This window comes from Charadrius vociferus, unplaced genomic scaffold (genome assembly GCF_000708025.1).
Source record: "Charadrius vociferus isolate BGI_N301 unplaced genomic scaffold, ASM70802v2 scaffold1086, whole genome shotgun sequence".
Lineage (NCBI taxonomy): Eukaryota > Metazoa > Chordata > Aves > Charadriiformes > Charadriidae > Charadrius > Charadrius vociferus.
In genome coordinates, this window is record NW_009648906.1 from 200,004 (window position 1) to 227,460 (window position 27,457).

Consider the following 27,457-nt stretch of genomic DNA (forward strand, 5'->3'; position numbering starts at 1 on the left):
GGCCATCTTAATTGCCCCTCTAGAAGCCTTCTGCAGGAGCTACTGTATGTGTTATTCATAAATTTCAACAACATGAAAGGAGATCTAAATTTATATATACACCTATACAATGAACCTCTTCGGAAGAATATCAAAAGCCTTCCTCGAGAACGCCCCTGACTGAATAAAGTGCAAAAATTTTCAGTTTAATAGAGACAAAACTGCTTCTTAAGTTCATACATACAGTCACACAACCTTGAATAGACACAGAAAAAAAAAGATGCAGCTTATAGAACCAGGAATCACAGAATAGCTGAGGTTGGACATCATCTCTGGAGACCACCTAGTCCAACCATCCCGTGCAGATCAAGAGCAACTACAGTAGGTTGCTTGAGGCTGTGTCCAAGTGTGTTTTGAAAACTGCAAGGATGGAGACTCCACAACCTCTTTAGGCAACCTGTTCCAGTGTCTGATGACCCCTAGAGTAAATTTATTTTTTCTTTCTGTTCAAGTGGAATTTCCCGTATTTCAGTTTGTGCCCATCACCTCTTGTTGTGTCACTGGACACCACTGAGAAAAGCCAGGCTCCGACTTCTTCACTCCTTCCCACCAGGTATTAATACACACTAAGAAGATCCCCAAGTCTTCTACTCCTCAGGCTGCGGAGTCCCAACTCTCCCAGCCCTCCCCACGTGACAGATATCTTCAAGCTCTTAGACTTTGTGGCCCTTTGCTGCACTTGCTCCAGTGTGTCTATGTCTTTCTCAGATTCCCCTCATGAAAGTACCTTGATTTTCTAGGTGCCTCCTGCCATATAGAAGTACGTTGATTTTGTAAATGCAAAGACTAGACATTCTTAAAGGTGAAATTGCAGCTTTTTAAAATCTTGATCACATTGCTGCTTCCTTGCGAAGAGGTATGCTGAACGCCCTCTGTACTACTTATATTTACTTTTTAGTGCAAATATTTCACAGGCATGCCAGCAATTCAAAGATCAATTTATGTTTCACTACCATACAGATGACAACAGTTACACACAAATAATGAAAAGAAAACAAGCAATCTAAAAATCAGCAAGAAGTCTATTTCTGAATTAATCTCACTGTGTTTTGCTAGATTACATTTTGCTTGGGGAACTTGAGGGGAAAAAAAAGCAAATAGTGTACCACAGTTTAAGAACTGCTTATATATTTTTATGGTGCTGCAAGTATATAGTGGTACATACAAACATGACTGCGAGTTTTTGTTCCCAGTCTTTCACTTTGCTTGTGTTTTAATATCATATTTAATGCACAAAAGCTTAATATAACTCCCCAAAAAGTTATGGGCAAATATCTGGCAGTCTCTGGTTGTATTTTTCACCCTGAAAATAATAACTGTAATAACCGAATCAAACATATTCAGTCACTGAAGATTAAAGTGAAATTGAAAATGCATTTTAAAAAAATGGAATGTCAAACAAGTAAGTAACTATTGACTTAACAAGTATCACACAAGTTTTGTGACACACACTTCTGAAGCCTTCTACCCACCCACCTGGCCACAACCATTCAAAGACTAGCCGGGTTCTCTCTGGCTAGTATTAGGCAACAAAGATGTCCTCGTTGTCACTTCTTCTGGTCATTGGGAGATGACCTAGAGCTTGTCCTGTGGGATATCAGTGGACTTCCATTTCCCTTCTGATTCCAAGCCAAAAAGTGGCAGCCAAAACAAAGCAAGCATACAGGCTGACAAAGGATACAGCAAAGACACAACTTGGGGGACCAATATCCCCAAATTCCCAGTTGCCAATGCACCAGGTACCTGCCCATCAGGTTGCTGCACCCCATCACCATGCACAACCTGGCAAGCAGAAAAGCTTCTTTTTCATTGTCTCCTCTCTCATATTTCTTACTTAGATCCATGTTCTGATGGGGATGATCAATAACTGTTTTTCAAAAAGTCACATGTGAAACTGCATAAGACTTGGCAGCTTTGTATGACTTTTAATAACATGGAAAAGAAAAACAGCCTATACATAATACAGGTTCTTGTAACTCCACTTCTTTAATTAGAAATTATATCTTCCCAGCATCAGTGGTCTTACAGGACCTCCCCTAATGCTAACACAATTTCAGTAAACCCTAGCAATTAATGTGTAACTTATTAAAGAACAACGATCACTTTACTAACGTATTTAGTATGTATTCCTAGCATTTTAAGGAAAAGAAAATGAAAACTGGGTTAATAGAAAACCAGAAAAAGGAAAACATTAAATAATTCAAAATGTCATGTACATTATTTTATTTTTTAAAGCATGAAAACTAGGCACTAGAAGGAACTTCTCAAAAGCAATCCTAGCTATGTACAGAATGATTTATGCTTTCGTGTACATCATTCAGTCTCACAAAGGACTGACACCAAGTAATGAGAAAAAAATGTGAAAGGTTTTTAAATTGCTAAACAACCTGAGATCAAAAAGAATTCTTATATTGTAAATGGCTGTTACTTCGCTCACTTCCTAGTTATACTAGCTGAGAATCAGATCCAGAAAGCTGCAACACATGTGTAAGTTTACTTTACTACAAGTAGAAGTGTTAGGTAGACAGACAATAAGAGCAAAGAAATGCAGGTCTGAGACAAAAAATTAGATGAGAGCTAATAGTCAACAGATAGAATTACCTTAATTTTTTATCGTCTCTATCAGCTCTGGGAAAGCAATCAGAGTAACTGAAAGACTATTTTATCTTCATTGATTTGAGAAAGATTTTGCAAGCTTAGCCTCAGACATTGCATAAGCTGTGAAGAATGATTTTCCACAAAAGGCCCTTTCCCATGTAAGGAACAGATTTCAGTAATGTCCTCTGCATGGGGCAACACTGGAATGTCAGTAATTTGCCAGTCTGCACCTCGGTGGCATGCTTACACTGCAATGTTTCTCATGGAAACTGCATATATCATTTTGCTCTAAAACTTGCAACTACCAAATCCTATTTTAGAGAGCTTATTTTACATTGTAAAAGCCTTAGGAGACTGAAACTTACCTATACAAAAGGTCACCTCCTATTCCTGAGATACCACAACAACTCAGACCAGCTGAGATACTGGAACTGGCAAACCCCCAACCGCAACTTTGGCCTTGGCCAAAGGAGGCTGAGATGACTGAGTATAAAGCACTTCCTAGTCATAGCACAGGTCTTAAAAAAACAAAGAACCTATATTTTCCTTGAAATTGTTTCCGTTTCATTGCCCCAATGAATTTACAAAATTATCAAAATTAAAAGGTAGTGGATTGCATCTATTATTGCACATTCCAAACACCTTCCCCAACTCTATTGTGCTCATTTATTTTATTCTGACATGTAACTTAATTATTAATTCTAAATACATTGTATTATTATTGTATGTTATGCCTGCTAACTAAAAATTTAATCAAGAAATAACGGTTGAAACAAATTGAGGTTTTTCTTTTTTAAAACAGCAGTTTAAATGAAACCTGAAGGTTACTTGGAGTCAATGTATTTCCATTTTGTGGCTCTTTGATGTATTTTAATTTTCTTATAGTGGAATTTCCCATGAAGCAAGAATGATCCATTATATCTACCTATGGAGTTTTAAAAACATATCTATGCACACCAAATGTATCTTACAAATATTCATCTTCTTGATACCTGTGAACAGCTCCACTTCTGAGGGTAACTTTTCCTGTAACCATTTCGAGAATCTGATCCCAGTGATTCAGTGTTCTCCTGGGAATGAGGAGGCGCACTACAGGGCTAATAAGGTCTCCGTTAGCAATCAGGCTGAAATAAAGCAAAGTAAAATAATTTGGAGGAGCATTTTAAACAAAACTCACCTGAAGTTAAGACACCACTACCCCTCGCCTGCAAAATGGCAGTTCACTAACTGAAAATTCTACTTACAAAATAGTGTAGGGCTCCTGGAGCGGTTTTCGAAACCGTGCTGACACAGTGATTCTACTGTGAGTAACCGGCTTGACCTACAAGGACAAAAAGAATTAGAAATTATTTAGTCTTCATATTGGGAAAGAGTTTGCCCTGACCACCACCACCAGCAAGGAAGCCAGTGTATCTGCAGAAGGAAGTTCCTGTTTTTAAAACATGCGTTTTATCCCATATTCTACAGAGAATACATAATTACCGCTGCAAGTTTATATACATGTTGAATAACAACCACAGCACAGTAAACCACAGTGCAGCATGGCACAATGTATGGTTTCCACTGAGAGGTCAAAATTGTATGGAGCTGTTGTTCCTAGAAACCCAAAGCAACACTCCCAAATGCGGTCCTTGCTTTCTTAGTCTCTACCGCTCATAACCATGGTCCAGGCAATTAAACCATCTTCTCTTTTTTACAATAAATGCCATTTCTAGGTCTCTCTGCTATTATTTAATAAGTACTTCTGGTCTTGTACAGGTATTTACATTCAAATCCACCAGTGATTTATAAAGGTTGCCAAATACTATGCTCATTTTAGGGCAATGTCTCAAAAGTGAGGTGAACTGCAGATTTTTAGCTCTCAGAATAAAACATAGTCTTCTTAATTCCCAGCATTATTCCCTGTGCTCTTTTGAAGAGACACTGCATGGAGATCAACCAGGTGGCTCAACATCAATGCCATTATAATGAACAGAAAGTTATGCAACAGCACCTAGCTAGGATTCCCTATTGCATTCATAAACGCACTTTCAAATTAAAAAAAAAAAAAAAAAAAAAAAGGAATAAACCCAAACTCCAAAATCATTAGGAAGATTTTTTTTAATTCTCCATAATTGGCAAATCAAAATAAGGTGTCAAACCCAAATAAACATTCAAAATTCATAGTACATGCATTAAAAAGTTGGCTACATTTCTGAAAAAGACAATAAAAGCTTAAAGGATTAAATATCCAGCATGCAGAGAGCCATGCTTTCAAATAGATGTACAAAGTTTATTTAAACTGGCAATGTTCCAGTTACTATGTAAGGCACTCTAACGATGTGATGTGTTGCAGTTTTATCATACTGTGTGCTAACTTAACCAATACTTCTCATTTAATTTATGGAAAATGGTCTGGGCTCCAGTCCTTTAAGTCTTTGCTTGGATTTTCTCACAAATTCATTTAGTACTGACAGGACTGCTCTCCAGGCCTTTCTCTTGTATATTATGAAAAAAGTAAGAGAGGTGCTTAACCTACTAGATATTCCAAAATGGCTAAAAATTATTATTAAAAAAATCAAATCTGACTTCCCACATAACCCAAAGAACTTCACACAGCAAGTTCTGCACCAAGCACATAAACTCTGGAGCCAAGACAGCTCACTTAGATAAAAAGTAACCAACAAAACAAAAGCAAAACTGGCATTCCTTGATGTGCAATCACTTCAAGTGAAAGACAGCAACAGGCAAGCTTGTTGAACAAAATCTGTTCTCAATGTCTGCTAAAAAAGAAGCATATCTATTCCAAATTCAACTCACTTCAGCTTCTTGCCTTTTTCAAAGCCCCTTGTGAGCAGCATAGCCCTCCCAATCTTCCATTTTCTGAGACTCAGAAGACATGAAAGCCTACACTGGTCATGGACAGAGGAAGGCAGAATTAGCCTTTGCACAGCAAAGTGACTGAACAGAAGCAATCAGCAGCAGTAGGGCCATGGTGATCTGAAGCTCACTGCAAAGGGATATTTTTTGCCAGAGACTTCTAGAAGAGGAGAGACAGGAAGGGAGATGTTACTGCCACATTGTGCCAGCAGTGCTTGTGGACCAGACTAGGAAGCAGGCTCCTGGAATGGCTGGGGACCTTGCCTTTACACAAGCAATTTACCAGGCAGTATATTTACTCCTTAAGATCTGGTTTCTAGAGAGGCTAGAGCAATTTTGTACTAGACTGTACACAAGCTATGCCTTAATGCCTAAGGTAATTGAAATTAACAGACTTGCTGTTAATTCCAGCTACTCTGAATCAGGTGAAACATTCACACCTACTACTACAGGCTTGGAAAGAGAGTAAGAGGTTTTTATTGTAAAGCTCATTGGCAGAGGCAAAGAAATTTTTGGAGTCTGCCAAATAATTGAGGAGCTCAGCCATTGTTGCAGAAACATTTAAAGCACATTTTTCAGAGCTTAACTGGTCATTTATGTCACCAAAATTTGAAATGAAAATTTACCGAGTCTCTAGGAAGAAAAAGAAAACACACCTTAAACTGCAGTATCTGAAAAAATTTCTATTGCTGCTGTCAGCCAGTTGCTGTTATGCTGTTGATACGTATGCTCAAGCTCTCACACACTCCAAATAGTCCTTCAACGTTCTCTGATCCAGTCTGCAACATTCAGGTTTCAGTGATCCACACTTTACTGGAACTAGTTAGAAAGCATTCGCTAAGCATAAAGGAGTCCTTTAGGATAGTCCCAGGTGTGCCCAATTATTTAGTTGTTCTTGCAAGCTGATGAAACCATTAATTTTGATGTAGGCTCCTCAGAAGGCCATCATGTTATTGTATGCAGCCCTATCACCAGGCCCCTGAGAACACAAGCAACCTGACAGATGTTAAGAGCTCATTTATTATTCGAACGATTGTATTTCTGCCAATAACAGATACTGTGGCATCAGCCTGCAAGTCTGTCTTTTGGGTTATTCTCTCCAAGAGTCGTTAATATTTCTGGCAGCCTTCTGTGGCATAACAAGTCAGCCTTATTCTTAAACAAGCAAGCTGCAGGGGACTGTAAGATGGGACCAGCTTGGGCAGAGATTTAGTATCTGTCTTTTCTACCTAAACATGACCTAAAACAGAAGAAAATACAATCTTCCATTGTTTTGCTAAGCATGTTTCAACCAAATGTACCTCCTATATTAAAAGGTGAAGAGAATACCTTAGTGCAATATTACATTTGCTAATGTTACACCACAAAAATCAGTGCATGGAAACACTAAGATGACTATTACACTATTAAAACACCCACAAGTATTTAGCACAGTGCATAGACCAAGACCTCCGTTTCTGAGGGCATGGAACAGAGTAGCCCAGGCTAAATTAATCAGACACCGGACCACAGTGGCACAGGACTCTCTGCAGAGTCTTTTGCCACATCTGACATGAACAGTGGGGGCAAGCATACGGCACCTTTTCTTGGGGACCACATGCTCTTAGGCAGATGTTTAGGCTATTGCTGTTTGTCTGGAAGAGGAGGGATAACTAACATCTTTGGGACTGCTTGCCTACTGAAGGCACATTTTACACCTGATCTGCTTCAGGGACAAAAAGAAAGATAATCGCTTTATATTCATCCAGGACACAGGGAAATTCTGATGCTGCAAATGAGAGAGAGGAAAGGAGAAAATAAATATATAAGTGATAAGAAAATTTAAAAAAACAGAGGGAAGTGCCTGCACAAGGGTGCTGCAAATGAGCTGTGTACAACACCACTAATTTTGAAACTGGCAAGCAACTACAATATAGTATAATAGAGTATTACACAACGCACAAGAGATAACTTACAGATGCCTGATGTATGTTCTGGCTACAGCATAGTGTATCAAGCTCTCCAAGTACAGCAGTGCAAAATCCAGCACAAGCAACCCTAGCCTGCTCTGAAGCCACCTTTTTAAAAAACCCAAAACCAAAAAAACCCCACCCTATACATCATTCTTCTAATTAACCTGACTGTACTGTCTTCAAGTTACTACCTCACAGTTTAGAACAACTTCTGTCTGACAAATGTTAAACTACTTATGGTTATGAAAAGCAAGCCACATCATTTCAATATACAAAAGTATACATTAACTAAAGACCAAGTGCTCAGCCACCGTAAATCAATCTAGTTCCTTTGAAGTATACAGAGTTATGCCAAACCACCCCAGAGGAAGACCTGATCCAGAGTTTCATTAAAGAATACATGGTTTGGCTCTTATTTTGCTTGTAGGAGGTACCACAGTGTTGCAGTGTCTGGAATAGCCTGACCCCTCTGGCACTGCAGAGTTACATATTAACAACAGTGTGGTCTTGGGTGAAAAGTTTGTGTTTACATTAAGATACCAGCACCACCAGCCCCCTAAAGCCTTTATTTTTCTTTAATTTCACCAGCCACATTCGCAAGCTGATGTAAATCAACACTTTCCCATTTACGTCAGCAATTGTAAGCAGATTTACACTAATCAATGGTCTGTCCCCATTATGATTTTATCTCTACATTTCATACATTTTCAGTTTGTTTGAAAATACCCATTCAAGGGCAGCTTCCATATCCTACTGACATATGTTGCCAACATTTCATAATTTGTGATGAGATACTCATCTGAGATATTACACGACAACACACAGCAGCAGCACAAAGTAGTTAGGGGAGGAAAGAGAAAGCATTATCGCAACTGAAACTCAGAGGGAACTTGAAGTAAGCTGGAGGCAATCAATCAAATGACAATTTGCAAGAGCTAAACACAGTTGGAAATACACTATGGGATCACAGACACTCAAAGCCACCATGATTTTTACTTTTCTATTCTACAAAGAATTTGTTATTTCCCACAGTGCCTCTTACACCAACAGCGGTGTGGGTCTCTCTTGCTTCAGAACGGAGTTACCATCTGTGCAATAACTTTGCAAAGCACCTCGCAGTCTGGGAAAAACAAAGCAGCTAAACTCAACACAGGCTAGGTTCTGGGAGAGGCGATCACTCTGCAGTGTTTGAGATCTCTGTAAACGCTCAGATTTCAGAATACATTCTACAGAGTCTCTTAGAGCCCAGCTTTCATCTTCAGTTGTAATTCATTGTGGTTGAATTTGTGTTGCTGAATGTTAGTTGCAGCTGAGTGCCTCCTAACAGCCCTTTGAAAATACAAAGCCAAGATGCAGATCAGCATCTAACTGAAACATGGTAAAAAAATCCACACCCTCTCAGCTGCTTTATAACAACATTCTATACATTTTCCCCTTCTACTAAAAATATGCTAAATATTCACAAAATTTAAGAAACAGGCAAAACACTTAACAAACACATACAACATATTGCACAATCTACTCTAGGTACTTACATCTTCCACTGTTGACTGTTGGCAAAAAAAAAAACAAAACAAAATGATCAGCAGCCAAACCATTACCTCAAGTATACTATCATATGTACACATATGCAAATCAATTTTTGTAATAAAACCATTTTGAATTTATGTGTGCATATCTACATGTGTATACATGTATATAATATGCGTGTATGCATACATATATACACCAATTTAATATAATTTTCATATAACAATTTCTATTATGTTTATGTTCAGCTGACCACATGCAAGACTGAAGATCAACAAAAAGCATGTTACTTCTTTTTAGAACACTATGGATGGGCTTGGTCATGCAATGCTTCTAACTCAAAGAAGTGTTATACTGGGAAAAGAATGTTACAGATATGGCATTACAGCAAAATCATCATTGAGAACAGCTATTCATGTAAGGACTCTGATCAACCCACACATTGGTTTGAAATACAGGGACAAAAAAGAATGGTTCTCAGTTCTTTCTTCAAAAATGCATGTGGCACTTCAGAGAATCAATCCTTGTATATCAGAAAAGTATACAGTTCATTAAATGGTATTTTAGTTGCCCTCTGAACATACCGTGCTGCATATTTAGTTTCTAAAAAGGTAACTTTTATGTACTTGAGAACAGTTTCAAATGGAAACATGCCATTCTTAGCTTTTCTTTTCCCTCCAGTGCACATTAAAGAGAGACATCTTAAATACAGAGGTCTGGCAGGACTTTCACAGGCTGCCATAAAGACACAGGCTACTTATCCATCGCTAAGAAATGGTACGACTACCTGATTTATTTCCTTTTCTTACCAGAAGTGCCCCTATCAAAGGGGGCAACTGAACAACTGCAAGATTTACAGGTTTACATATATTTATAAAGCCATACTCAAGAGCAGCAAAACAACAGTCAAAAAATGTAACCTCCCTGAACCAGATGCTCTGTGCTGGTTTGATTTACACAGGTTTATGAGCTTGCCTTTCTTATTGCTGTATTAATATAGTCTTGGGTGCTATGAACATCTCCCTCATTACTCACATCACTTTATAACTAACCTTTTGAAGTTTTAAATATTTCAACACAATGTCACATTCCAAATTTATCAGCTCATGCAATGAGCCATGGCTTTGCCAGTTTGTTACAATGGCCTGTTTGTTAATCAATGTGCCCAGGAAAATTGAGAACAAATATTTGCATTCCCCAAGGGTAGAGCGGGGGTCAAAAGAACCAAAACCCCATTTATACACACCATCACCACCCTCTGATGTGAAAGAAAGGAATGTTCAAGGTTCAGTGATGAAAAGCAAATTAGAACAATAACTTTTCTAAAGTCATTACAGCATAGGAAACATCTTATCTTACCTATTTCACAGAAACACAACTCTTTTTAAATGGATATTTTTATACACTTTGACGAAAGATGCAGAGTCAAACTCAGTGAGGTGTTTGGTCAGTACAAAACCATTTCAGTCATCCTACACAGTAATTAACCTGGATAATCTACATTTCCCTGGCTACTTTGCATTGCTAGATGGTACACTGGATAGTACAAAACAGCCTTGAGCGAGAGACTACTAGCCTTTCTCCTGGTGTGGATACAAAGCACCACTCAAACTGCTATTAACTGAGCATATTTCCAAGCTTACATAAATAGGTCACAACACCACGGTAGTACATGAACTTCTCAGCCCACATTAAGCATAGATGAGCCGGAAATGAACTATGCCAGAGCAAACCATCATGTACTGATTCATGGAGCCTTCTAGACCACAAGGCTCCTACAAAATTCCCAAAGTATTTGAAGCCACTCTGATCATCTGCAAGGTAAATCACTGCCCTTTTCAGCCACGGTAAGTGAAATAGAGTTCACATCCCCTGTGCATCTGGGGGTAATTCTCACCCCAACTAGCTAAGCTTTGGAAAGAAAAATGTTTCACTTGGGATCTGTCATAGTTTTGGGGCACTGGATTAAGGGCCAGATCTTCAGCTGAGATAAATCAGACAACGTCATGGCCTTATCTGCCCAGGCACTTAGCCTGTGTTCACAGCTGTGTTGCTCCTGGATCCGAAGAATAGCTCCTATTTCTTCTCTCTTTGCATGATGCTATACTCTACACTGCTTGCAACACAATGATAGGATCAATAATGTAGATTTTATTCAGGTAAAATAGGTCCTGATGCTCATTTCTGTCACTGACATAATGCTGCCAATTCTGACCATTTTTGCCTCTCATAATTTGTAGATTTTCCCCAAACACCTTAGACTTATTTCAACGAAAAGGAAGTATCTGGCCTTTGTGGCTGATCAGAAGGGCCTGAACATGTGAACAGCAACAGCTGAGGAACAAAAAGCAAGCCCACAAAAAATCTTTTTTTTTTTTTTTCATCATTTTTAATTAAAGGTAAGAGTTGTTAATGTTTCTAGCAAGTCCATTTAGTATGCAGCAACAAGTTTTTAATGAGGCTAACATGCCTCATTAAAAGCTTCAGTACTGGCATCTCTCCCCTTCCTCCCAGCCTCCCCACAGACCAGAAAGAGCAGTAACCCTACAGAACAAGGCAGGCATGTTAATCAAGGAAGAGACCAACTCTCAAGTTTCATAGCAAACTCAATACAGACCATGAAATCTCCGGTGGCACGAACCAAAGCCTTTACAAGACTTTTTGTTGCTCCAAAATCCACTAAATCCATCTGTAAGCAAGCTGTTAATTAAAATACTCAGAATTACACAATTCAGGTATACAGACGTATATAAAGAGGAATTTTATTAATTCACAGGCCCGATTAGAAAAAATTATGTTTTAACTGGATGTCTGGTCAGTTCTTCTCTGATTCCTCCTGGTATTAGATTATGAACGCTCAGGAAAAGTATCTGTTTTGTATGTCTTGTTGTGCTAATTATGTTACCAGGATACTAAATACCAAACAATGACATATAAAATTTAACTATTAAAAATGTTTCTCAGGAGATTGAAGATGTATATCACATTTTTTATTCTTTGCATTTTGATAGTCTTATTCCCTAAACCGCACTTACAGTAGAATTCCCAATTAATTTAGCATCAGAAAATGAGAAATTCCTTACTCAGTCTGTGACACCGTAAGTAGAAGAAATCAAACTGGTCAGATATGGCATAGCAACAGGGTTTAGTTTTGCATATTGGCACAGGAGTATGAAGTGGACCTTTATACACAATTCATTTCCAGACATAAAAATATTTTGTGTGCAGTAACTTTGGGTAGCACAAATTACATTTGTTTCTTTCTAATTCTTAGGAAAGAATATCCTGTGAAGACAGATTGTTTTGACATCAAAAGGCTGTAATTTGCACATGCTGGGATCATTTCTAATATCTATTCATGCACTCTTTTACCCTCACAAAACTATCTCCTGTACAGAGAAAATATCAATGAACCATTTCTAATCAACAGTTAAAAGTTAAAGTGAATCAGGAGCCCACTCATTGAAAAATGACAAGTTTTTTTCTTATGATTAAACATGTACGTTATTTGTCAGATATGATAAATGCTAGGTTTAAAATAAACAATAATTATAAATACTGGGATTTTTCATAAGACTGTGCTTGGAAAAAAATATGCAAGTATGTTAGGGACAAGGTATATCCAGCATAAATATAACAAAATAATTCATGAAATCAAGACAACATTATAAATTTCCAAAATTCAATTTTTACACATTAATCCAATCATACTGCTGCCAACAGATGAGTGGTGACTCCACTGTCTAGCAACAAAGGTGCCCTTAAAGGATGCAGAAGAAACAATTACCATAAATTACACTAAAAGAATTGAATTTTAAAATACGGAGGAACAGCGGGAAACAGAAATGGCAGCTCCTCAAAATATTTTTATAGCAACACCTCAGATGTTTTTTTGAAAAATTCTGATGGGAAGTTCAGATCTACCAAGTTTCAAACATTGTATTTTCCACCTCATATCCCCCTGTCGTGGTTCCAACCTCTTCTGTCAGCACTGTACAACTAGGCAACCTTTCCTGGACCAGGATCTCACCAAGAATGCAGTGGCCAACTGACTTAAGATGTGATCTGCCAATTAGCTATGTCTGGCCAACAAGACCCCACAGCAGGAGTCGTACTAAGCTGATGTGCTGCAGCTGGAGACCACCAGTAGAAGACACGTTCTGCCAGTCACAGTTTCATTCTGCAGTCACGCTTCATCACAGAACAGACACCCTCTGTGAAGTTCCTTAGCAAGCAAACGCACCCTACTCCATATCTTAGCACATGTCTGCGTCATCCAGCATGTGACCAATGTGAGGACTGACAGGCACTGAATCAGAAAAAGAAATTTAAAAGTTTCAAAATGTTCAAACACTCATTCAAATCCTAGTAATTATCAAGTGTTTTCACTACAGACAGGTGTTCTGGGGTTAATAATACAATAACACATTGCAAAGGCTGTTTACTTTAGTGTGTTCAAAAATGTTTTGCCATAAGAAGTCAAAGAAGAAAGAAGGTGTCAGCTGAACACATTTTTGTAACACAATTTAAAACAAATAGTTGTCTACAGGATTTGCAAATACAAAATCTCAGTTAATTCTTCAGCAGCTTACCTAGCCCCAATGACAAGTAAAATTCATCTATCTGAGTGCACAGGGAGAGACCATCTAGCTCAGAGATAGTGCCTAGAGAAATATAAATGTCCATACTTTACACATTATAATTGGAAAATAACGTTCAGTACCTTTTATAAACAATTAAGCTTATAATAAACAAATGGTAACTCTGTTGGTCCATACTTCCTCAAGAGATTAATTGTTAGATTCCTCAAGCACATCATTTAAAATGTATTTGTACTTGCAGATCACCTTCAGTACAAAGGGGATCTCTCTTGCAAAACAAGAAGCTCAGTTGCCAAAAGAAGCGATGGATAGAAACATACCTGAGAAATAATTTGCATCAAAGCTTTACCTTGGGTCAGGATGAAGTTTTTACTACTCTCCCTACCAGTAACATAACTGTAAAAAGTTTTGAGACATATTATTACGGCCTGAGGGCTCTGCCAAAGGATTTAAAACCACCAAGAGCCCAGCTGCCATGTCCTGAGTCCGACACACAATTTTCCCATGCTTTCTGAGACAAGCATCTTCTTTCACCCTTACTGCTGTCCCTGGTTGAGAGATGGAGAAGGCAGAAATCTGAACTTACTCCTTACCCCGGCTCTCTCCCCAAAAAGTCTAAACTAAGATGGGACGTGACAATTCTAGGGGATGAGCTTGTTGCAGAGGCCATCAAATGGGAATTGAAAAAACAGACTTTCCCAGGACTTGCTCCAGCCTTCCATGCAGAGCAACTACCACAATGCTCCAGTGCAAGAGACACTGCGGGGATAAACAGGGAAACAGAAAGGAAAGAGTATTGCCATGTCAGTAAAATGCCTGAGCCAGACACAAATATGCTCATACAGGCAGTCTCTTTCTCTTCATCACTGCTTCTCACTGCCTTTAGTTCTGATTTGATCTTTTCTTTCTCCCTCTTCATAACCCACAGCTCACCCTTCTGACCATCATGCATACTTCTAGTCAAGTGAATTTGCGGCACTGAAAAATCCGCTGAGTGGCACAGCAGCATGAGAACTAAGGGGTTTTCCTAAAATGCTGCACCGCTGCTATTGCTAAGGACAGCGAAGTACAAACAGGCAAGGAACAACGCAATTTACATAAGAGCAGAAGTGAGAAGAGACAGAGATGTGGCTTTAAAACCCCACCAGCTCTAGCAGCATGCAGCAGGGGATAACTTGTGAGGATGTGCTTCATAATTGCTCAAATGTTACTGCACCAGGATTATCTCAGAAACCAGGAAACTGAAATTGGATGTTACTGTGAAACTAAACAAATTAGACTGATGTTCTGAAGTGAAAAGGATCTTGCAGGCCTCTCCCATTATGAACTTCCTTTCTTCTGCACAGTTATCAGTTTTCTCTTAAACTATTCCCTTCATCACATGCGTAAGCATGACAGTCTGAGGAAGACTTCCAAAAGCAAAAATGGTATCAAGGCATCTAACTATCCTTGAAATCCAGTGACTGTTAAAGTATCACAACTCCCACTTGTATTTTTGCATAACCAACAGTATCCCATCTCCTTCCTGGCACTGGGTATGGCTCAAGGTCTACTGAAGCCAATAATCACTGAACTACAGGCCTCACATGAACTGACACTACTGGAACTCCTGCTGCTTAGAAACATTTAATAAATGTTCAGTATCATTTTCATGCACTTCTATCATAAATTAGATCATCCTGCAGTAAGACATCAGAGTGACCCTCCCTCATTCATCATCCTATACCGATACTGGTCTATACACAATACTTCACCCAGACAAACAGGGCTATAAGTTCAAGTCCATATCTGGGGTAGAGTGGAAAAAACAATTGCTGTTTTCCAACAGCTGGGCATTTGGCCCATTTATTTCAGTTGTTTGTAGACCTTAGACTGGTAAACAGCTAGATTTTAAGAAACTAGACACTGGATTAAAGAAATCTATCATTGATAGCAGAAATATTAACAGATAATGAGATTATTTCATTGAAGAACACCTTGAAACCTGTTTTGTATCAGTCGTAGAATGACTATAGGCTTTTTAAATAAAATTTTTTTAAAGACCCAACTCTGACTGATGGTTGGACCTCACAGACCAAGGCTACAGTTATTTTGCAAGATTTTAAAAGCATCACTATTACTGTCATATTTCAACTATTTTTAAAGCAATGTTTATTTTTGAAAGAAAAGCCCTTAAAATTAAACTATGTGCAGTTGTTACCCAAGAAAAGTAGAAATACAAGCTTTCTTGCATTGCTTTGCTTATGTGCTTTTGAATGCTGACACTACTAATGAAGGACATGTAACATCTTATCCATCTTTCACCAAAGCTATGGTGAAATCCGCTACTGATACTATAATAATGTATTTGGTGGCATAGACCCTCACCTATAAAACTATCTGTTTAGACAGAAAAAAATGTACCCTCCCAAGCTATTCCAACACTGACCCATCTTACAGTCACATCTATTTGCCTGTTCCACTTCTCACATTAAATGGATGGACAGTGCTTAATGAGTTACACAACATTACACAGCTGGTTCATTGCTGTATTGTAACAACACATCGACATTAAGACCTTCTTGACCAAACATTCCCCAGAGCTCCTGTTGTCACTTGCAGAGGACACAGAAAATACAGGCACCTACTAGCTGTAAATCCTTGTTAGCTCCAAACATGTCAGGCAAGGCAAGGTGCACCTTACAGGCCAACAGGACTGTGGTAATTGAGAAGCTCCAGTTAAACTTAACCAGGGCATAACAGAGGGAAATAATACTGCTCTCAAACGTTAAATCTCAGCACCTTACAAGAACAGATGTTAAAGGATTTAATCAGATGAATTCTCAGAATCCATGAGATGAAGAACTTTCCTTAATTATTTTTTTTTTAAAAAAATGCCCACCCTGGAACACCTTCCTCACAAAATCAGATTCACAGATTTCACTAAAGAAGGCAAGCCTATTTCTGATGGACTACTTAATCTGTCTTGTCACTCCAGGAGAAAAGGGAGAAAAGATTTCAGTAAGAAATTAATGCTTTATACTTACCATCTATTCTTTCTGCATGTAGGTCACTGTATGTACGCCATATCTTGAACATGATTTTTTTCTTGTTTAATTCTAGTTTGACACACATTTCCTAGTTACATGCAAATTTAAAGTAATTGAGATGCTGCCTTCAAAGAACAACATTAAAGAACTCCCAAAAGCAGATGTCAAACATTTGGCAATTTAACTAACACAGAAGAAAACCTACAGCTGCATACAAATACACAATGTACAGCTGCTGTATAAAGTTTTCTTCCTTTTGCCTCCCTCCTTACTAACCAGAATTGGAACTAGATATTTGTCATTGCTTTACTGGAGAAAAACCTGCACCGAGAAACACTCATCAGGTAGGAAATGTCAAATTAAACGTGCTTCATACAACCAGAATTGATATCCTTATACCTAAGCATGGTGATATCATCCTTAATCACTGAACACGAATTTCCCAAGCACTGTTTCTGTGCTGCCTTTTTAAAGCTTTCAGATCCTTGATATATGGCACTACGCAGCTACAGAAAAACTGTCATCGCCATCAGGCCAGCACCAATGTCCTTCCAAAATCTGGTCTAGGGCAAGCCAGCTCTAATAGCTCCAAGACCATCTCCTTTGGGCAACAAAAAATCCTGCACCAATTCCTAACACACCACCAGCACTCAGGAATACTGTAGCACAAGGCCATTTTATTGCTGTGATTGCTTACCCTCAAGGCCACGGTCAGAGCAAGGCCAGGTGCCAGGTGAGAAAGGTGGGAGGCAATTCCCAGGAGCAGGCTTAAAGAACAGTCCTTGCTGTCTCCAGGGTCTGGCTAACAGCAGCACTACTGAGTTCATGAGAATGGGCAGGTGTTCAGAGCATTAATGTGGGAGTCCTGACAAATTATATCATGTTCTAAAAACATCTGGGGGTTCGGAGGAGAAGAAAGAAAGGAAGAGAAGGAGGAAGGTAAGTAAGGGAAGGAAGGAAAGAAAAAAAGAGGTGGTGCTAATGAAAGAGAGCAGGTTGATACTTCAGCACCAGGACAAAGAGAGCAGGAATTGCCCTGACAAAGATCAGTCTGAAAACACACCCTCATGTTAGCCTGGAGTTGTCTGTGAGGCCATCAGTGAGCTTTTTATTCAACATCTAGCACGCTGTTCCTTGATCTGCAAGGAACCTGCAAAGCTGCAGCGAGCCAAATAATCACCCAAATAATTTTATTCATTTCTTTCCTCCTGCCCCCACCCCAGCCCACCAGAACACTAGAAACACAGATCTGACCCACAAATTTCTCTGTACATGCACAACTCCATGGAGTGGGCTAACAAGAACCTCATGCGGATTCACAAATTACACCTTGCTGTGCTTGCAGGACTGAGACGTAAATTTCTTTCCTTAGCAGTGTGGTCATTTGCACATGCACTGATTTATTTTTTCTTCTTCTAATGAAACAAACAGGAAGGATCATCTTGAGTGCCATTATGCAGCACACACAGGACAACCAGGTGATCAGGCCCAGTCAGCATAGGATGATGAAAGACAGGTACTGCTTGACAAACCTGATCTCCTTCTATGACAAGATGACCCGCTTAGCGGATGAGGGGAAAGCTGTGGATGCTGTCTACCTAGACTTTAGTAAAGCCTTTGACACTGTTTCCCACAACATTCTCCTAGAGAAACTGGCTGCTCATGGCTTGGATGGGCAAACACTTTGCTGGGTAAAAAACTGTCTGGATGGCCAGGCCCCAAGAGTTGGGAATGGAGTTAAATCCAGTTGGTGGCCAGTCACCAGTGGTGTTCCCCAGGGCTCGGTACTGGGGCCTGTTCTCTTCAATATCTTTATCGATGACCTGGACAAGGGGCTTGAGTGCATCCTCAGCAGTTTGCAGACGACACCAAGTTGGGTGGGGGTGTTGATCTGCTTGAGGGTGGGAAGGCTTTAAGAGGGATCTGGACAAGCTGGATCAATGGGCCAAGGCCAGTAGTGTGAGGTTCAAGAAGGCCAAGTGCAGGGTCCTGTACCTGGGCCACAACAACCCCATGCAATGCTACAGGCCTGGGGAGAAGTGGCTGGAAAGCTGCCTGGCAGAAAAAGAGTGGGGGCATTGGTTGACAGCCGGCTGAATATGAGCCAGCAGTGTGCTCAGGTGGCCAAGAAGGCCAATAGCATCCTGGCCTGCATCAGGAATAGCGTTGCCAGCAGGACTAGGGAAGTGATTGTCCTTCTGTACTCAGCACTGGTAAGGCCGCACCTCAAGTACTGTGTTCAGTTTTGGGCCCCACTGAGGTACTGGAGCATGTCCAGAGAAGTGCAACAAAACTGGTGAGGGGTCTAGAGCACAGGTCTTATGAGGAGCAGCTGAGGGAACTGGGGTTGTTTAGCCTGGAGAAAAAGAGGCTTTGGGGAGATCTTAATCACTCTCTCCAACTACTTGAAAGGAGCTCGTAGCAAGGTGGAGGTCACTTACTTCTCCCAAGGAGGGACAAGGGGAAATAGCCTCAAGTTGTGGCAGGGGAGGTTTAGGATGGATATTAGGAAAAAAATATTCACAAAAAGGATTATCAAACACTGGAACAGGCTGCCCAAGGAAGTGGTTGAATCACCATCCCTGGAGGCATTTAAAAGATGGGCAGATGTGGTGCTTAGGGACATGGTTTAGTAGTGGTTTTGGCAGTGTTAGGTTAATGGTTGGATTCAACGATCTTAAAGGTTCCTTCCAACCTAGATGATTCTATGATTTTAATTCTGAGATTCAATCTAAAACAATGTCTTAAGAAAGCAAAATACCTTTGCAGGCTAGGATTGAAAACTACTACAAGGTTCCATGGAAAAACATGATTTTTTTTGTTTGCTGATGCAAATCCAGCAGAATCAAAGAGAATACTGCTGCCTCTCCTGGTCCTAGAACACATCTAAGATTTTGATTTCTAAGTGAATGCTTGAAAAAAAGTAAAATCAGAACTTGCTTCTTCACATCATTTTAACATAAATGTATTTAGTCATTAAAACTTCTGTTACTAGCCCCCTGAAAGTGCATTCCTAGAACTAATTGGTTAGGCCATGAAAACAATTATGCTATTCGTAAGCCCAGATGAAAATCTGTAGATTATTACTAGGTTTCCTCTCATTTTTATGACTCCTCTCCTCAAACAAATCAATCACATAAAGCTAAACTCAACATGGCGAGTTAAGCTCTCAATAGAGACTGTGGAGATTGCAAACATAAGTCAAATAGGAAGAAAGAAAGCTGAGATAATGGATGGTTTATACCATTTTAATTCAAAGCCCTGAGAGATGGCTCAAAGCATTAAGGTAATATACAATGAGCTCTGATTCCAGAAGAAATAATAGAAGCCTCTCTTACCAAACATGCAACCGTAAGTAAAAAACCCACAACTTCTATAACTACTCCTCCAGCTGCACAGAATTTCTGTTATATTGAGAATCTTCTAAGGATTTGCATCAAAATTACCAACTTTAAAACTCGCCTTAAAGTAGCAAGCCTGTGATTCTCCTGATAACTGTCAGTATCAGGAGATTTGGTCAACAGTCTTCCACAAAGATAACTACCTTCTCAGCAAAGGGCACATGGAATTACTCACACTGCGCACTGTTAATGGGAGTCACACATAATAGGAGATGCAAACCACTGCATTTTCAGAAATAATCAGAAGAAATTTCCTCAAGTTCTTTTTATTGTCTGGGATAAGTAAGAATACTTTTCTTTTTCATCCAGATACTGTTTTAGCATAAAATGCGGTGCTATCCACACATTCAGGTATTCAGGAAAAATTGTAAACACTGGTCATAAATCCAAAGGTGGGATTTTGGGTTCAGAACTATGTTTTTTGGTTCAGAACTATGTTTTTTGGTTCAGGCAAGTGCAATACTATTACTGTACAAACACTTTACCTCCTTCTCAAAAATGATCATCTCTTACTTAGATCACAATTAAAAACGATGAATTATTTGATTCTCTGCCTGTGCATCCTGCAAGTAACCAGTTTCAGCACGATTCACAAAACTTGACCAGAGGAGACTCAGGACTGGAATAAGAAAATGCTGGAGGTCAAAAATTGAACTTATGAGTAAAAGACATGGGAAAGCTTAACTAGTGCATACGTGAAGGTGCATTGCTTAGTTTTATATACATCAGCAACAGAGTATAACTCTGATGCCTCATCAGTGTCTAATTAACTGTTCCTATTTCTTAATATTGTCCTCTTTCCTTTGTGAAAAGACCCAAACAACAGGCCACACAAAAACAACAAAACTATCTCTGCAATGTTCTGGTGAATTGCATAAATAAACAAACTGGGGAAAAAAACAACTCAGAGTAAATTTATATGGTACTTGTAGCCGTATATCACATCTCCAACTTAAATTTGATCTTCCTGTTGCTTGTACACATTTGAAAGAAAAGAATATAGGTTACAAAGTTAGGGTCCTACAAAGTTACAATCAATTATAAAATGCATGTGTCACATTTCATAGCTTCTGAATAGGAAGTATCCAAGTATCACAGTAAATGTCTTCAGGGCACTAAGGCCTCGGTTTTGAGGGTCTTTTAGCACCAGATGTCCTACTGTCTGAAGACTCCTGCTACACAAACCATTAAATTGCTGGAAACGTGGCATGGTAAAAGATACTGAAAAACAAGTGACCTGATGCTTCTTGTCAGGCAGAAGATGTAATTCAAATGTTTGTTGTAAATCATTGCTATCTCCATATACAACAGGACAGTAAAAATAATGCAGAGTCACACATCTCACAAAAATCCACACCCAGTGTTTTTTGAAGCCTGCAGTTATCTCCTCAGGCTATAGCATAGCACTGTTCATGAGAAACAGGTGAGCTTGGAGAATTATGGACTAGAACTAGTTAGAAGTTTACAACCGACACTGGCAGTGACTAGGAAAAGCATTGCAACTAAGCGTGATTTTTTCAAACAAAATTGTCCCTTCTCCAGAGAAAATAACGAGTTTTGAAGAAAATTTGCTAGTCCAAGACTCCCAAAATTTTCATTACCACCATCTTTTTCTGCATGAAAAAAAAAAAGCTTCCTTAGGTTTATGACCAGATCCAACGAAGACAATGAGAGACTTTCTTTACTGAGCTTTCAACTGGATGTGGCAATCCAGAAAGCTGAGCAGAAGACCATCACCTCAGACAGCATGCTCAGAGCAATCAGAGTAATAATCACTGAAATATCTTCAGAATGGTAGATAATTGTATTATTATTAAACATAATAAATGTATATAAAAAAATCAGGCACAAAGGCAAGCATGTCACTAACATTAACTGCAGGTTTACTTCTTAAATGTTTCAGATATCCTACCTCGTTATTGACTTCGGCAGTTTTTTTCTTTGTTTCTCCAATGTCCAAATAGCTGTGAAAGGAAAACATTTTTGATTATTTACAGAAGCATCTAACTTAATAATACAAATATTTCTACACTTCTTTCATACATGAATCTTTTAAAATTTATCATGCCTCAAAATAACATAAAAAGTAACTAATTCAATGTTTTACTGAAGGAGTGTTAATATAAATCTGCAGACTAGGCCTCTGGGTTAATACAAAAGGCAGGGCAAAACCAACCATCTACCTTCCAGTCATTGGTGATGAGAACAGACCAATATAACCCCCTTGTCAGAAAGAAGCTCACATACTACTGTGAGGTGGATCAATAAACCTCAGCACAGTATCAACTTACCAGAGTTTTCAAAGTCATCACCTTGCCTCTCAGTTTCTCACAGTAAGTCTCTAACAGATTTAAAGCTTTCCTCCATAGCCAAGTTTAACCCAGGGCATCAGCTAAAGTTTAAAAGGATCTACACCACTTCTATTTCAACAGGACATGGACATATCTGAACACTGTATATCCTGGTTTCTTGCAATTGTGATGAACCAATAGCATCCTCACAACTATTTTACAAATAGACAAAACACAAACCTCAACTGGACAAGAAAACAAAATACATCTATTTGAACAACACTCCAACAGAGTACATATTCCCACAAAAACATTGCATTAACACAAAAGTGTTAGTTAAAACACACAGTGATGGATTAGCTGTACGTTGCCGTTCCAAAAAAAAAAAAAAGGGAATTAAATAAGGCTTCAGACATGAGTAGACTGGCAAACAAGCAACTGCCCAGGTACCCAGACCCTGCTAACTCCTTTCCCTTGTCAGCACTCTGAGAGCCATGAGAGTGGTTCTTCTCATGAATGCAGCCCTCAGTAGCTGCCACTACTGCAAGATTTTTCTAGTTCTCAGTGCTGTAGGAAGAGATGTCTTCGTGGGCAGTTGTACCTCAGTACAGCAGCACCTTTCAGCACCTTCTACCAGGAGCTAAACATGAGAACAAAAACAGCTGGGGCATCTATTCTATGCCAGGAGCATCAAATCATCAAATTATATGGTGGGCATTTGTTACAGGTTCTCCCTATTCCCACTTTCAGTGGGAAACCACAGGTGCTTTGCCAGGCTTTTAAATCTAGAACACCCTATCTGAGAATGTCAGGTATACCTGATGGCAAGCATCAGTGCAGGCTCACCAAAAGACCTCAGAGCTCACAATGCATCTGCAGCCCTCCAGTAATGTCATGCTCTGTAGTTAATGACTGGGATAAGATTTGTTTGCCAAAGGAAACTTTCCAGCCTGGCCAAAGTTGAGAATTCATGGGACCTGAATGAAGGTATAGATGCAACAAAGAAATAAGGAAAAAAAAAAAAAAGAGAGAGAGAGAAAAAAAAGCATTGTTCATTCTTTGAAGGAATGGCAATCATTTATCAAGATACCACAGAAAGGTCACAAGGATTTCAAGGTTTCAGTGCACGGGGGCAGTAAAACACAGTAAGGCTTCCAGTCAATGCTTGAAACTACATGCCACTGCTTTGGAGAAGGTAAATGTAGCAATGTAGGACAATGTTTAAAAACAAAGCATCCAAGCCTCATGTTTAAAAACAAATAAAAACAACTGTTGCAAACTTCTCCTTGTAAAAAGGAATGAGCTCTCTTGAGACCAAAAAACCAAAGCCTACAAGACTGAAAAGAAATAAATGCTTCAAACAAAATAGTTCCAACAGCCTATAACAAGAGCTGCTGACTGTGGTCCTTGTTTTCTGGGCATCTGTGAATTACTCTACGGAGAACTCAGAAAAGTGACAAAGAAAAGCAAATAATAGTCAAAAGCCTAAATTCACTATGCAGAGGTCAGGGCATTCAGTTCTCAAATTTCAGGCATCTATAAATCTGAAAAGGTCTAAAGAGGGCCAAAGGCTTTTCTTGGGGTAATGGCACTCAAAAAAATCCCAGACCAAAAACTTCACAGAGGTATTCCCGCTTGCTAAGAAAGTGGAAATACTTCTACTGGATGACTACCCAAGCCAGTGATGAAACTACAGTGCTGTTTAAAGAGACACTGCTGCAGAGAGGACAATCTACCATTAATTAATGTTCACAAACACAAGTAAATAGGCAAAGGAAGGAAGAAGGTAGAGTAGTATGCTGAAAAAAAGCTAAAAATTGAAGCCAGCTTCAGCGTAGATAGTTTTCTTTCAGGAATCTGACAGTCACAGAAGAACTCCACAGAGATGCTGGCCTGAAAGTGCATTCTCACTCACCACTGCAACAGCTACAATATACCAACACACCTCACTGCATATACACCAAAAAATCTTCACTTAGCACACCTGTAAATGACAAAACAAGCTGGGAAACTTGTCATATATTATGAAAATTCCCAACATTGCCTAATAATTCTATATTTTTCTAAAAGCAGAATTTTTAAATGCTGATTATTTTTATTTACAAAATGAAACATATCAGCAGTTTATATCGACTATATACCTTAGCATCTATCTCAAGATGTTAAGATTCAGGGCTTGGCATGACAGAGGTTCATGTGCTAAAGGTAAGCGCAGTTTAGTCTAGAATTCACTGCGGACAGCAAAGGAAAAGATTCAGTTCTCAGTATAAGGCATCTGAGAAGAAACAAATGAAGTGCTTGAAGTGGAGCAATGACACTTTTCAGCTTCTACTTCTCCTTGGATACTCTCTCCTTTCCATTATGTTCCCACACATCAGTGCCACAAGGGTCTATTTCAAAGTTCATTCCTGCATCATCAGCCCCAGCAATGAATGTGTCCAACTAGCATTACTGCAAAAAAAACTGTAAAAAATGTAAAAACTTCATGCTGCTATCAGACCACACTCAGATCCTTTAGGGCAGATGCTTTGGTCTCCCACAGCTGCAACTGCTTTATCTTTGCCTGTGACACATATACAAACATACTCTTTTTTGTAATTTCTTCAATTCTTTTCAGAAAACTATGCCTTTCAATTAACCCCTCCTCTCCTCTGACTTTTCTGGCTAAGATGCCTCCCTAATTATCATTCTGTCTACAACCCAGTTAAGAGCAAGATCAGCATTAAGCCCTTCAGCCTGTCTTAATGCTTGTAAAAGCACTCCCAACATTTACAGCACTATATAAATAAACACTAATAGTGAAGAACTCCAACTCTGAATGCAGACATGGAAAAGATCTCAAGTCATCCCATTCATCCTCCCTATGGCACAGGACTACAGCATACTATCAAGAGATATATGAAACAGCCTGCTTTTACCAAGTCCTTTAGGTTAGTTTTTCTTAATGTGTTCTCTTAGATATCTTGTTGCATTTTGCAGCCACAAAAGTCTGAAAAGGTCTCACCATAAAACTCTGACCACATGAAATGAAAAAAAAAATATGCTTTTTTCCACCCAAAATAAATCCAGAGTGCCCAACTCTCTACTCAGTGCATGCTAATGCCGAACACTTGCTTACTTCTAGCCTGTCTGTCGAACATAAAACACATTCAGGGAGGTGAAACATGATGTGCTGACAACTAACAACTTTAAGCCGTCCACAGAATCGCAGGATTTAATACCGAAAAGATGCAGTAGATCTTTCTTGAGAGTTGAGCACTGCATTTGACATGGAAAAGAGTACAGAGGAAAAGGGGCTTATATTTAGCCTGTCATACATCTTTCTCTCTAGCTTTGCCACTGAAGCGCAAGAAACTTCAATAAATCTTCAGAGCAGCCAGTGACAAAAACAGTAAGAGTGCTGATAGAGATCCTATTCTTCACACAGAGAGTTGTGTCCTGAAACATAATGAGCTCTCCTGAAAAATGTAGTATCCTCAACTCTACAAAATCAAGATACACGAGGTTCTGTAAAGCTGGTAGTTTAGCATATACATTCTCAACGACCTCCAGAAAGGGATTGTTAATTTTAAGATTTTTTTTTAATTAATCTGTAGCAAAAATGCTCACAAAGTCTGAACAAAACATACAATTAGGCAATTGAGACGAAATTCACTGCCAGAATTAAGAACCACTACTGATCGCATGCAGAGCCACTTGGGAAACACATCTAAAAGCCCAGATCTCCTCCACGATACTCTTCCAGTCATTCCCTAGAAAACAGAGAAACTGTCAGCTTAATTCTTAGAGTCCAGGCAGGGAAAAGAAAACAAACAGTCATCTTTTAAATAACAGGAGGGACTTAGCTATTCTGGTCATAGCTATATACCTACCCAAAATTAACAGAAGTGATGGAGAGGTGGACAGCTAGGTAGAATATTTGAGACTTTTTAAAAATAAGCAAGAAAAGAAGTGTTGGGGATTAAATTCCAAGGCTCACCAACTTCACAGCAGGATTGCCAATACTCTACATTTCTACAGCTTTCTCCCTGTTACCACTGGATACTGACAATTGCCCCTCAGTTAAGCATACACATCACAACAACATGCCATTGCTGCATGTCCTTTGGGTTAAAGGGCTGCTTCTCCTGCTGTCATGTCAGGGAGATGGCACTATGTGACTGATGGTAACAGCAGCCTTTCTGTGGCTCTAAAGCTCTTTTGCAGTTTTATCTGTGAGAAGTACCTTTCTGTTTGCCTTTAAGTCCTCTTTCCTCAATGCCTAACAAAGGAGGTGGAGTGGGGGTCCTCTGAAGTATTGCCACAGTGCCAAACCCCAAATGCTGATATTCAAGTTCCATATAAATCTTATGTTACATTTTAGCCACTCACTTGAGTTTCTTGAAGGCTTCCCTGCCACCAGCCACATACTGCTCTCCACTCTGAAGCTCCTCCAGCTGCCGGACACGATGCCCACCCCGGGGGGTATAGATGTTACGCACAGCTCCAAAGGGTGCCTTCACCCCGCCTGTCACCTCTTTCAGAAACACTTCGAAGTTGGACACTTTCTTCTCATTGACGACAATACGGCGCCCCGGGAAGAACGGGTCCCCGTTGCGATACACCAGCACGCTCTTCACCATCGGCTGCGAGAGCCACGACCCCTTCGTGCCAGCGCTAGTCATGCTCGGTGGCTTCGGACGTCCTGTGAAGCCCAAGCCACCCCGACGCGTTGCCTGCCCCTGTTCAAGGGTTCCTGCCAGCGCAACCCTCTCTCCTCCGCCCTGACGACTCCCTGCCAGGGGCGAAGCGCCCAGACACCCCCACGCCGGCCCTTGGGCACCAGGGCCCACCTCCAGGGAGGCAGAGGAGGGAGCCCGGCGCCGCGGGGAGGGATTACAACCTCCCCGGGTCTTGCGGCACAGCGCTGCCCGGCCCTTCGAGAGCGGCTCCTCCTAGGCAACCCGCTCTTGCTGCTCCGTGGCGCCTGGGGAGGCTATCACGGATCACACTAACCCAGGCAAAAAAAAACCCCAAAAAACTAATGTTATTTGGAAGTAGATCCGACACAGCAGGAGAAGGGACTGCAGGGGACCCGTGGCCTCCCAAGGCCTTTATCCGCTCTGCCTTTGCCATGACGGAAGGCGGCTTGCAGCCACCACCCTGGTTTCCTCCGGG

General features: G+C 39.8%; 1 protein-coding gene across 1 annotated transcript in view; it reads right to left on the reverse strand.

Moving 5' to 3' along the window:
* The window catches only part of DCDC2 (doublecortin domain containing 2), a 72,044-nt gene extending 45,080 nt beyond the window's left edge, over nucleotides 1-26,964 (reverse strand). The window contains exons 1-4 of the mRNA XM_009887220.1: nucleotides 26,672-26,964; nucleotides 21,922-21,973; nucleotides 3,882-3,958; nucleotides 3,630-3,761 (exon numbers count right to left, since the gene is read on the reverse strand). Coding sequence (XP_009885522.1) covers nucleotides 3,630-3,761; nucleotides 3,882-3,958; nucleotides 21,922-21,973; nucleotides 26,672-26,964 — 554 coding nt within the window. The remainder of the gene's footprint in view (nucleotides 1-3,629; nucleotides 3,762-3,881; nucleotides 3,959-21,921; nucleotides 21,974-26,671) is intronic.
* Between the last annotated feature and the right edge of the window lie 493 nt (nucleotides 26,965-27,457).